At 44.2% G+C, this 13,567-nt stretch overlaps 1 protein-coding gene across 1 annotated transcript; it reads right to left on the reverse strand.

The window, feature by feature from the left end:
• Window positions 1-403: 403 nt before the first annotated feature.
• cenpn (centromere protein N) lies at window positions 404-7,168 on the reverse strand. The gene is made up of 11 exons (XM_026231240.1): window positions 7,025-7,168; window positions 4,347-4,592; window positions 3,744-3,789; window positions 3,568-3,627; window positions 3,333-3,406; window positions 3,030-3,203; window positions 2,712-2,813; window positions 2,085-2,139; window positions 1,176-1,285; window positions 882-1,005; window positions 404-782 (listed from the first exon to the last, which is right to left on the reverse strand). The coding sequence occupies exons 2-11, from the start codon at window positions 4,515-4,517 to the stop codon at window positions 661-663; spliced, it is 1,038 nt and encodes a 345-aa protein (XP_026087025.1). The 5' UTR covers window positions 4,518-4,592; window positions 7,025-7,168; the 3' UTR covers window positions 404-660.
• Between the last annotated feature and the right edge of the window lie 6,399 nt (window positions 7,169-13,567).

The following is a 13,567-nucleotide window of genomic DNA, read 5'->3' on the forward strand; positions in this document are numbered from 1 at the left end:
GGCATTTCCCCATAGAGTAGATCATGCCATTAATTTGTGCTGGCTCATAAAAAGCCCAAAAATTCTTCTGATATACAGGTTTACAGTGTATTTTCAACATTATCTTGAAAAGAGCAAAGCAACACTTCAGACAGTGTAAGAGGTTTTCAGATTTAATTTAATTGATACCAAGTTACTAATTGTATTTTAGCCAAAATTATGGTACTGCAAAAGAGTAAGGATTCATGATAAAATCAAAAAATTCAAGTGTAAATCAACTTTGAATTTCCTTTGTCAACATTTATTATAATCCGGTCATGCAATATTACAGGGTTGAACGACGCATGACAGTTGGGTAAAGTTGTTTAAAAGTTAAATGTGATTTCAGACATACAAAACTTAGTAGGAAAAATTATTTTTTTCAATCAAAACCTTTATTTAAAACCAAGCTAAAATGACACTAAAATCATACAGGCTGTATTACCAAGCTTAAATGTAAAAACATTCTCTCCTTGCTGGATCAGTGATCATTACAGAGGTCTCAGACATGTCCTCTTATGATGCTGATAGACTATACACATGGCTACTCTAAAGTGTTTTAGCTGTGGAGGATGCTAAATATATATTCCCATGTATGCATATCCTGGTTGAACTGATATTTCTCTGCAATGTCAGATGTGGTCAGGCTCTCTGTGCTGATGCTTGGCTGGAAACACTAGGGCCTTTGTCTGTGATAACAAAATAATTCCTTCCTCTCTGAGTGATGGCTGACAATAGCGGAGTGACTGGACCTTCAGCCATGCCTGCCAATAGAAAAATAAATACTTTATTAACTGCAGTGAAGCAGAAAACAGTGCTGAGGTTCTGACTGAGAAGCATAGGCAATTTCTGTCATCTCTCACCTGAAGCAACACAGTGACGCAAGGAGTCTAGCAGACTGCTGCTTGAGAACCTGACCACCCCTCTGAAGAACTCCTCTCTGTCACTGAGGGTTTGGTTGTCATTTCCCCTGTACCTTGTCTCAAGCTAAGAGAAAAAAAAGAGGATCCATGTAGTAAAGCCCATTTATAAATGTCAAAAAGTTTGTTTAGGCTATTTGTTGTGGTTAATTGAGATGCAATATGTAATTTTATGTAACAGACTAATGAAATCCAATCTAAAGATGGTTACGTGAGATCAGAGGTTCACACACTCACTCTGTACACTGCTGTTTCTAGCTTTGGTGTAGGACCATGTCCAAACGCCTCACAGGACATCTGATGCCTCATGTCTTCATGGCCACTGTGTTCTTTTCCAATACAAGGATCTGTAAAAAAGACCAACAAAACTACATATACCGTATTTTCCGGACTATAAGTCGCACTTTTTTTTCATAGTTTGGTTGGTCCTGCGCCTTATTGTCAGGTGCGACTTATTTATCAAAATTAATTTGACATGAAACGAGAGAAATGAACCAAGAGAAAACATTACCGTCTCCAGCAGCGAAAGGGCGCTCTACGCTGCTCAGTGCTCCTGTAGTCTACACTGAAAACATAGCACGCCCTCTCGTGGCTGTAGATGGTAATGTTTTCTCTGGGTGATTGGTTCTAAATAAATGCGACTTATACTCCAATGCGACATATATATGTTTTTTTCCTCATCATGACGTATTTTTGGACTGATTCCACTTATAGTCCGAAAAATACGGTAGATTATTTAAAGTGAAGTTAAAGGATACATCACATCTATTTGCTAACTGCTTTTACAATAGCAAAGCATTTAAATAAGAATGTTTGCTAATTCAACACAAAGAACAGCGTTCTTCTGAAGATTTATGAAGTTTAATGTGGACAATCTTTTATGAATAATTTTTATTACAGATTTGAAATAGTATTTAAATCTGATTTCTGACTGGAATACTCGATTTTGGTTATAAACTTAAATCAGTGTTTCTGATTTATGCCTGGGCTCATGATCCTGTTAGAAAGTGATTCCTAAAGCTCTCATTGAGAATCAAAACATGCTTTCTGTAGAATCGTATTTCTTTGCGGAAAGAGATTGTTCATATTTATTTATTTTTGATTCTTAGGCATGTAAGAAACACAAAAATAAAAACAGGTACATACGAGATGGAAGGGTGTTTCTTTCCTGTAGGATGCTTGAGTGTGCATTTGGAAAAACCTATCAGTAAAATATAAGCGTTAAAAACATTATAAAACAAAATAATAAATAGAATAAGTTTAGTGTTTGTTATGTAAGAAATGTCATTTACTACAATAATAATAATAAAAAATATTTAGAAAAAAACAAAAAAACAATGTAACTCATTCTAATATTCACATTGCAACAATATTTTATCACTCCAATATCTGTCCTCGGTGCATTCTTGACATCGACACCTTCTGTGACTACACAACTGAAATCACATTAGGAAGTGGTCAGGGTATGTACAGTACAGATTGCAGATGGTAGGGTACAAAACAACATCTTTGGTGGATTAAAAAGTGGATTAAAAGTGTGGCAGTGAATAAGCTGTGTTTTGTAATAGTGAAAATGTCTACTACTACAGACGTCGTGGCAGGACAACAAGTGGAAAAAAGGTTTAATTTAAATTTATGTGAGTGCAAAAAAAAATGTATACAAAAATTAAAAACACATACAAATTCCTAAAGCTATTTAAAAACAATGTATAAAATTAAGCAACACATTTGGATTTTCCTGCGAGCTGCCACCTGGAAAGCCCGGTAGGTTACCTGCTGGTAGCGTCTCAGAAGTAACTCCCTCATTCCAGTGAGACTCCTGGTGCTCAGGTGTCCATCCTTTATAGAGCCATGTTTAGTTGCCATTACTAATGCCTATGAATGGAAGTGAACACAGACACAAAAATGTTATGTGGTGGGGGTATCAAGTTGCATCAACATCTGACTAGATGCTAATAAACTTAGTTGAAACAAACTTATATCACACTAAAAGAGATGGCGAAGGAAGCCAATAGGAGATGTGTGTGTATTTTATATATATATATATATATATATATATATATATATATATATATCTCAATCAAAGGTCACCTGACACAGAAATATCTTGTGTTTGGCCATGAGGTTGGATATAAACACATAGGAAGTGTGAAGGTGGTGCACAACATAGGTTGGCTTGAGGTGGTTGGGTTTGCTGAAGTTGTCACCCCAGGCAATCCGAATCCATATAGCCTCATCCTCATGTTTCTTCATCTTAATGGAAATCTTGAAAAGCAGAAGCAAAAGATTTTAGTTAATAGACTGAGTAATGTTATTTTGGAGTTGGATTTGAAAAAGCTAAAAAAGTTGAGTTGGATTTGAAAGCTTAAATGCCGAATGAAGTTGTGCCATTACATGCCGAACGACCCCATGCAAGTGTGCTTTAAACTGCTCTTTGAACTGTGTCAGATCTACACACACTGCATCATCTGTGGAGGAAAAGAAAAGGAACTGCTTCAGACAAGTAGGCCTATTTATTTATATTTAAAAAAGTCAAAACAACCAAACACTCATAGTGTAATAAACTTTGCTCATTGTACATTGCTTCAAATCAATTTAACAATAAAATGCATAAATAAAACACCCATACCCTGTGCTTCAGTAAGCTGACATGCATGCCACACGCCTTGATCAGGGTTTTCTATATGATCTATGAGAGAGAAGAAAAAAGACAAACTTGGTGAATTAATTCAGGTATGGGGCCTGGTATTATTTATTTTTAAGTTACAATAAACACTTGTAAAAAAAAAAGGCCATTTCACTCACACATCATTTCCAAATTAGTGATCTGCTTCAGGTTAAGACTGTTATCCTGCAATAGAGTGAATGAGAGAGTGACAGAGAGAGAGAGAGAGAGAGAGAGAGAGAGAGAGAGAGAGAGAGAGATTTGACAATCATTTTATGTCTGTTCTGAAAGGAGTCCTAACTTAAACCCAATTTTATAAAAAAGAAAAATCCACCGTGTTGTGTTACTTGATTACCTATTTTTCATCAGAAATGAATGACAAAATATTGCTCCGCAAATATAGAAGTGTGCTGGTTGGCAATTTACGGTAATATTACCGTTTGATGGACAGCAATTAATCACGTTTCTGATTCTTTAAAACAAAAAGCTTAAGCTTTCATGAAACCTGTCTACTTCTACTGGGTTTGGATTAAGTCACAGGAAACCGACAAACACTGAAATGAAAATAGATTAATTAGAATTTTTTGGGATTCAAACAGAATGGAAATCGGCATAGACATAAATGCTTAACACTATACATACATACATACATACATACATACATGTATAGTGATAATCATTTATGTCGATGCCGATTTATATATATATATATATAGAATAATCATTTAATGGATGTATCTTACCTCACAGAAGCTGGCGACAAGTTCCACTATCATCCATTTGGGTCTTGTGTAATCAAGGGCACAGAGCTGATCTGTAGATAAACAATTCCATTTCTTCAAAAGATTTTCTATATTTTTGTTCGGTATTCTCCGGATTACCCGACGTAGAACAGATCTGACTTGTGCGTCCATCGTGCGAGCGATGTTAGTCGTTCAATTTTAATATGGGTTATCGTCACATCTTTCGCATTTTACCATTGACGGTATTCACCTTATTCCGCCCCGCCCACTTTTAATACTTCGCATTTCCGCATTTTGTCACCCGACTTCCGCTAAACCGATAACGGCACGTCCGGTTACTAGTTTAGTAGTTGTAAGATTGTTTATAGCCAGCTATGACTGTGGCGAAATGACAAAGAACGTTATGTTATAAATTGGGAGCACGATGAAAACGTCTTACGACGATCAAATGGTCTCAAATTGTCCCATCCATCGACGCTGTTAACGTGTTAACGAGTTTTGTGCGTGTGTGTGTGTGTGATGTTAATATACACGAAGTTATAAATGTTTAAAAGTATAATAACGTGTTTGATGACCATCATCAGACTAAGTATTTTGTCTAATAACTTAATTGTACAGTGGAGTAAGGTAAGTGAACGTTTATCAATTATGCATTAGAAAAGGAGGAGGCTGGAACTTGGAAGTGAAAAACGCCTTAAATCCAGGTTTGCATAATTATTAGGCAGATTTTATTTTACAGATAAAACAAGCCAAAAAAAGATTATATATCACTTATAAAAGATTAAAGGCAAAATTAATAGTTAAGATTGGTTTGGTTTGGAATTGGTAAATTTTACCAAAAAATATGATCAGAAAATCAGCTTAATTGCTTCTTAATTCTGCACAGTGTATATGCAAAAGGTGAGGAAAGGTAAGATTTGGTAGGTGTACATTGTCTAATCAATGAATATTGTAGATAAACGTCAAGTGTAATAATAATGAATAATTCTGAAATAAGACAACTGTGAAAGCTTTGAAATGTATTTTAGGTTTGCCATGTTCTGTACAGGGCTGAGGACCTGTAAGCTGCTCATCTGGGTTCCCTCACAGCATGTGCCACACAATGAGCAATTCTGTGCCAAGACTGGAGCTAGACTACAAACCTTTTATTTTAAGTGTATGCTTCCTTGTGTCAGATGAGTTTCAGGCAGCCGACCTGCTGCTTTCCACAAGATGCTTGCAGCTTTGTAAATAAGCAGGAATGAGACTAATTAGGTTAAGGATAGGATATTAGGTAATTGAGATGGGATGTAGAGGATATGGGTGAAGACTAACTATATGAAATAAGTTGTTTTAAATCAGTTTTGTTAAACAAGAGACAGACTGTGATTTGTTTTTTAGAACATGGATTATTTAATATAAGTTGTATAAAATCATTTGTGATGTGTTGATCAGTGTTTGTTGTTTCCAGGAAGCAAGAGACACCTCCTACTGACCATCCTATAACATTTTATTTCCATATGTAATAAACCAAGATGGAATTAACTTGCAAACTTGACATGACTTATTCCTTCAAATCAGAGATTAAAGATGAAAAAAAAGATCAAATTAAGATAAATAAAAACTATTTACAGCAGGTAATGTCAGGTGACACTGTAAAGGTTCATAAAAATATCTATTACAGCAGGTAACTTCTGGTGACTTTGTAAAGGTTCATAAAAAATAACTATCACAGCAGGTAACTTCTGGTGACTTTCAGCAAGATCAGGGGCATGTGGATCTGATCACCCTCACAGTTGTCCACTGCATCACTGGCGGTCATCGATACATCTGTGGAAATAATTAAACACTTTTACATTAGTACTTACAATATATCATGAGAATTAATATATTATGTGACCCGAACTTAGAACTGTGTGTGTGTGTGTGTGAGAGAGAGAGAGATGCATTAGAGACAAAACAGTATACACACGGTTAACTGTCAGTATCTGAATGAGAAATGTAGCTAGCTGGCCTGCTATCACCTGCAATCTCTGTAGCAGGAATAATGTGAGCTATTGTAATGTACTATAATATCTTGTACTACCGTAAATATTAAATAAATAGGTGGACAATGGTAATCATGGAAAATTCGTGGTCTTTGTTAACTGCCTGTTACTGATCATAAATGTATTCATAGAACGGACTTCATAAATCTAACGTTAGGCGAGCAAACACATAGCTAGTTAAGGTTAGCTTACCCGAATCTGACAACCTTTTCATCCCCGGCGTGACCTCTTTAACGGCACATCGTAGTCGAGCCATTTCTCGGGGTAAGGGTGTTCGTCAGTCGCCTTCCCGTCCATGAAATGGTACAAACACACATAACAGCGCTTGGGTGGGCGCTTCAAATTTAGCGCCGTCATCCATTTCCTCAGGTGTTTCTCTTCTTTAGGTGGTGGGTGTAAATTGTAAAGTGCACCACAACACTCCGACCGCGTCACAATGTGTTCGCTACATCGTTGGTGCAATTGTTTTTTTTTTTATACAATTGTTATGCAGCCCCTAACTGAGCATATATCATACTTCTCTTCGTTCTGCGATCTGTTATCTAGCCAGCTACTAGCTTAGGTACGTTACATCCGGTCCCTCAGCCGGAAGTAAGATGACAAAACGAGCGCAATGGCGGCACCGTTGTTGCCATGGAAAATAAGGTGAATAAAAACACACGTTCAAAATAAACCGCCAGAAATCTGAACCGGAAGTAAAGCAGATGGGCAATGACATAAAAGTCTTTTATGCAACAGAACAAGTGCATTCAAGTCCTACCTAAACGATAGTATTCAAGGTTGAAAGCGAGTTTATTAAGTTTATTTAGTCTGTTCACAGCAGGCGAAGTGAAGCGTTTTGAACCAAAGGTTCATTACTTTACAACACGGTTTTATGTTGTGGCCATCTAGTGGTCATAAAAATAAAACTGATTCTACAACGGATTCTTTGTTTTATTTTATTATATAGAAATAATGGTCATTGTCAAAGTCATTAATTTTTGTCGGTGTGCTGGCACTAAAATAAGTAAAATAAATTAAATAAATGCATGAATTAAATCCTCTACATATTTTAACTCCACATCAGTCATGTTCTTTCATAGGCAAAGTTCATTTCAGCTTAATATATAAATTACAATATTGAAAAAAAAATGCTAACCCATTATAAAGTAATATAAAGGAAACGGTTCGCGTGGTTTGAACATAGTATAAAAAGGGTTTGAACCAGATCAGTGGTTTGAACAGAGAATGTCTAATATGGCGAGAAGTTTCACTCTCACTACACTTCCGGCTTCTGAAATGGTTGCAGTTCCACTCTGATTCCATATGAGGGCGCTCACAGGAAGAGTGCAGAATGAATGGAGGCCAATCGCGGTATACCCCTCAAAATCCACTTTTCTCGGTATATAATTTTTTGTCTAGTAATTTGAATGTTGTATTCGAAAGGAGATGCAAAGAAATTACACATTGCTGGGTGTTCGATTTTTTAGAGTCTCCTATTTGCTTTAAAAAGTCTTTTAAAATGTCAAGATGTCATACACATCCAACGACCAGAGTTGCTGCTTTACGGGAATCCTTCAGTCACTTTGGTGCTTTCAGAGAATGTCTATGGTGCTTTCCAGAGCCGTTGAAAAATGAATTATTAAACGGCTCTGGTGCTTTCGTGCTCTGCTCTGTAATTTTCTCTAGAGGCATTGACAACACAGCTGACATAGGTAAATACACGTGCTAGAAGAGTTTTTGTTTTGTTGTTTTGAAAGACCACGCCGAAAATACACACACAACGGTCGTTGGATGTTTGGCGGTATAGCTGGCTATCAGTTATCCATCAGCTGGCTGACAGGCCTCATTAGCTATCAGCAATTAATGGTCGTAGGCTGTCAGCTAGACATCAGCTGGCTAACAGCCCTTATTAGACATTCTGCTATCAGCTATGTATCTAACGTTAGTCGATACACGATGGCGAATTCAGCCACTGAAGATTAGTAAAAGTGTGGAAAAAGAAGAGACCGCATGGATGGATGACATTAAACATGTATAATACGTGTAAAGCTTGTGGAACAAACCTCAGAATGTGATGCCAATACTATACCATATGTATCCGGTATTTCTTAACAGAAGAATAACACAACAAGTACTCAAATTCAATTTATTTTCCGTGTAAATTTTACAGTACATACATAACAATAGGCAGATAAAAGTGCCAGCAACAAAAAAAAAAAAAAAAAAAAAAATTGCTGCGTTGAAAAGAAAAACTTGGGCGAAAAAGTCAGCCTTAACATTCTGATCCCGCTGATTCTGATTCGGATGCCATCAAGCGGTATCTCTGGTCATAATCAATCCTTCACTGACCAATCAGCGTTCATTAGCAGAATGCTAGCGTGTTATGGGCAACAACAACTCAACCTGTAAGAAATCGAAAGGACATAAGTACTCCTTCATTCATTCGACCTATAACCCATGTTGAACTTGCAAAACCTACAATCAGATCTGAGATTTCTCAACAGCAATCGGGTGAAAGGGACAAATTTAGCCTTCTAGCCCCATAGACTCCCATTCATTTTGCATTCATGGCGATCACCCCCAGTGGTACTCTGGTGAAACTGCTACCAAAATTCTGTACAATAGGGCTTAATAGGGAGTGGGAAGGCTCTCCGTAGACGGGCTCTGGTTTGAATCAGATACTGAAGCAGTCACATGGTTTTCAGACAAACGAAGCTTCAAACGTCATAGAACACATGTGTCACGATAGGTATTGGGGAAAAACACAAAGAGAGGGTAGATCCAAATGCAGGTAAGGGTTTTATTTAAACAGAGGGGTAAATACAAAATAAACAGTCATGAGAGACAAATCAAACAAAAAGGGAACCGGATGAAACGGGGAACTCGGAAGAACGGAAAGGTAGAGGAAGTCTGGTGGAACGAGAGAATGAGACACATAGGGTAAGACAAAGCAAGACTGATGGACCTGAAACACAATGACATCAGACAAGGACTCCGTGACATAGACTAAGACAGACTGGGTATTTATACACAGAAGGATAATTGGGAAACAGGAGACAGGTGGGGTGAACAATCAATCAGGTAACAAGGAGGAAGGTGACCATATAAGGGAACAGGAAGTGATCTGGGACAGGCACCGTGAGAAGGAGGACATCTAGTGGAACCCCGGGGAACAACAACCCAGACACTGTGACAGTACCCCCCCTCTACGGAGCGGCTACCAGACGCTTAAAGACAAAACATGACACAGAGACCAGGAGGGAGGCGGACAGGTGGAGGCTCAGGGGGAGGGACGGAGGGCCAGAAAAGGAACACATGGGGGACAAACACCAGAAATGATACATAAAACCGGGAGATGAGGAGGGAGGAGGACCGGAGGAGGTACAGGGGGAGGGACGGAGGGCCAGACTAAACTAAAGAGAACAGACAGAAACAGAACTCAAAAAACACAAAACATAAGTCCATGAAGGACATGTTGAGGCGTCCACTAGGACGGAGCAGATGACCACCACAGCCGTGTGGTCAAGGCCAGAGCCCTCCAGGGCGGAGCGGAAGACCACCACGTCTCTGTGGTCGAGGCCGGAGTCCACCAGGTCGGAGCAGAAGACCACCACATCCTCATGGTCATCACCAGAGTCCCCCAGGGTGGAGCGGACGACCACCACGTCCTCGTGGTCACCGCCAGAGTCCCCCAGGGCGGAGCGGATGACCACCACGTCCTCGTGGTCACCGCCAGAGTCTCCCAGGGCGGAGCCGAAGACCACCACGGCCTTGTGGTCACCGCCTCGGGAACTGTAACGGACACCGCCTCGGGAACAACATCGGGCACCGCCTCGGGAACAGCATCGGGCACCGCCTCGGGAACTGCATCGGGCTCCGCCTCGGGAACTGCATCGGGCTCCGCCTCGGGAACTGCATCGGGCTCCGCCTCGGGAACGACCTCGGCCTCGGGAACAGCATCGGGCACCGCCTCGGGAACTGCATCGGGCTCCGCCTCGGGAACTGCATCGGGCTCCGCCTCGGGAACTGCATCGGGCTCCGCCTCGGGAACTGCATCGGGCTCCGCCTCGGGAACTGCATCGGGCTCCGCCTCGGGAACAGCATCGGGCTCCGCCTCGGGAACAGCATCGGGCTCCGCCTCGGGAACAGCATCGGGCTCCGCCTCGGGAACTGCATCGGGCTCCGCCTCGGGAACTGCATCGGGCACCGCCTCGGGAACTGCATCGGGCACCGCCTCGGGAACTGCATCGGGCACCGCCTCGGGGACAGCATCGGGCACCGCCTCGGGGACAGCATCGGGCTCCGCCTCGGGGACAGCATCGGGCTCCGCCTCGGGGACAGCATCGGGCTCCGCCTCGGGCACCGCCTCGGGAACTGCATCGGGCACCGCCTCGGGAACTGCATCGGGAACTGCATCAGGCTTCGCCTCAGGAACTGCATCGGGCACCGCCTCGGGAACTGCATCGGGCACCGCCTCGGAAACAGTATCGGGCACCGCCTCGGGAACTGCATCGGGCACCGCCTCGGGAACTGCATCGGGCTCCGCCTCGGGAACTGCATCGGGCACCGCCTCGGGAACTGCATCGGGCTTCGCCTCGGGAACTGCATCGGGCTCCGCCTCGGGAACTGCCTCGGCCTCGGCCTCGGGAACTGCATCGGGCACCGCCTCGGGAACTGCATCGGGCTCCGCCTCGGGAACTGCATCGGGCTCCGCCTCGGGAACTGCATCGGGCTCCGCCTCGGGAACTGCATCGGGCACCGCCTCGGGAACTGCATCGAGCACCGCCTCGGGAACTGCATCGGGCTCCGCCTCGGGAACTGCATCGGGAACTGCATCGGGCTTCGCCTCGGGAACTGCATCGGGCACCGCCTCGGGAACTGCATCGGGCACCGCCTCGGAAAAAGCATCGGGCACCGCCTCGGGAACTGCATCGGGCTCCGCCTCGGGAACTGCATCGGGCACCGCCTCGGAAACAGCATCGGGCACCGCCTCGGAAACAGCATCGGGCACCGCCTCGGGAACTGCATCGGGCTTCGCCTCGGGAACAGCATCGGGCACCACCTCGGGAACGACCTCGGCCTCGGGAACTGCATCGGGCTCCGCCTCGGGAACAGCATCGGGCTCCGCCTCGGGAACAGCATCGGGCTCCGCCTCGGGAACTGCATCGGGCACCGCCTCGGGAACTGCATCGGGCACCGCCTCGGGAACTGCATCGAGCACCGCCTCGGAAACTGCATCGGGCACCGCCTCGGAAACTGCATCGAGCACCGCCTCGGAAACTGCATCGGGCTCCGCCTCGGGAACTGCATCGGGCTCCGCCTCGGGAACTGCATCGGGCTCCGCCTCGGAAACAGCATCGGGCACCGCCTCGGGAACTGCATCGGGAACTGCATCGGGCTTCGCCTCGGGAACTGCATCGGGCACCGCCTCGGGAACTGCATCGGGCACCGCCTCGGAAACAGCATCGGGCACCGCCTCGGGAACTGCATCGGGCACCGCCTCGGGAACTGCATCGGGCTCCGCCTCGGGAACTGCATCGGGCACCGCCTCGGAAACAGCATCGGGCACCGCCTCGGGCACCGCCTCGGGAACTGCATCGGGCTCCGCCTCGGGAACTGCATCGGGCACCGCCTCGGGAACAGCCTCGGGCACCGCCTCGGGAACTGCCTCGGGCTCCGCCTCGGGAACAGCAGCTGCCTGTCTCCTCCTCCGCCCTCTACGATGGGGAGTCGGTGGCGTTGAGTCGGCCATCTTGTGCTGTGGTGCTGGGCTGGCGGCCATCTTGGGCTGTGACGCTAGGTTGGCGGCCATCTTGGGCTGTGGGGCTGGGCTGGTGGCCATCTTGGGTTGTGGGGCTGGGTTGGCGGCCATCCTGTGCTGTGGGGTTGGGCTGGCGCCCATCTTGTGCTGTGGGGCTGAGCTGGCAGCCTTGTCTGGACACTCTGGTGTGGTTGTTGCATCCCACTGGGCACGATGGTGCAGGTAATTGGTAAACCCCCAAAAGTCCAGTATCTCTAACCCCTTCATCTCCCATGAAGGTAAAGGATCATCCAGGCAATTATTAAATAAATCCTTTAGTGCTGCATCATTGTAACCTAGCCCGACTGCCATAGTCCAAAACAATTGCGCCAGGCCACCCACCTCACTTCCCTCTTGATGAAGGGTGATTAAGTTCTGGTATCTCCCCCTCCGTTCCTCCATGGTGGCTGGGGAACCGATTCGAAATCCCACACCGCTGGATCTAGGCATGACGGAGTCCTTCTGTCACGATAGGTATTGGGGAAAAACACAAAGAGAGGGTAGATCCAAATGCAGGTAAGGGTTTTATTTAAACAGAGGGGTAAATACAAAATAAACAGTCATGAGAGACAAATCAAACAAAAAGGGAACCGGATGAAACGGGGAACTCGGAAGAACGGAAAGGTAGAGGAAGTCTGGTGGAACGAGAGAATGAGACACATAGGGTAAGACAAAGCAAGACTGATGGACCTGAAACACAATGACATCAGACAAGGACTCCGTGACATAGACTAAGACAGACTGGGTATTTATACACAGAAGGATAATTGGGAAACAGGAGACAGGTGGGGTGAACAATCAATCAGGTAACAAGGAGGAAGGTGACCATATAAGGGAACAGGAAGTGATCTGGGACAGGCACCGTGAGAAGGAGGACATCTAGTGGAACCCCGGGGAACAACAACCCAGACACTGTGACAACATGCTCCTGCAAAACGACTCAAGCTCCGATACAGTGGGTGAACTTACAAACGGAAGTGCGCATCCCTCCCTATACCCAGTGCACTATTAACCCTAGTAGTTAATGAAAGTACTTTAGTAAAGTAACTCAATATTTCTTCCACCAATTAATTTGTTATAGCTCTACAGATTTGTTATAGCTGCTATATTGGTTAGACAGTTTGACTTCTAACCCTAGGGTTGTGGGTTCGAGTGTCGGGCTGGCTGAGACCATGATTGAGGCCATGACTGAGGTGCCCTTGAGCAAGGCACTGAACCCCCAACTGCTCCCCGGGCGCCGCAGCATAAATGGCTGCCCACTGAGCCGGGTGTTTGTTCATGGTGTGTGCGTGTTCACTGCTGTGTGTGTGCACTTTGGATGGGTTAAATGCAGAACACGAATTCTGAGTATGGGTCACCATTTTCCTAAATCAAAAGCACCACCAGTCTCTGCTCTTTTTTTTTCTTTATAT

This window comes from Carassius auratus, chromosome 43 (assembly GCF_003368295.1).
Source record: "Carassius auratus strain Wakin chromosome 43, ASM336829v1, whole genome shotgun sequence".
Lineage (NCBI taxonomy): Eukaryota > Metazoa > Chordata > Actinopteri > Cypriniformes > Cyprinidae > Carassius > Carassius auratus.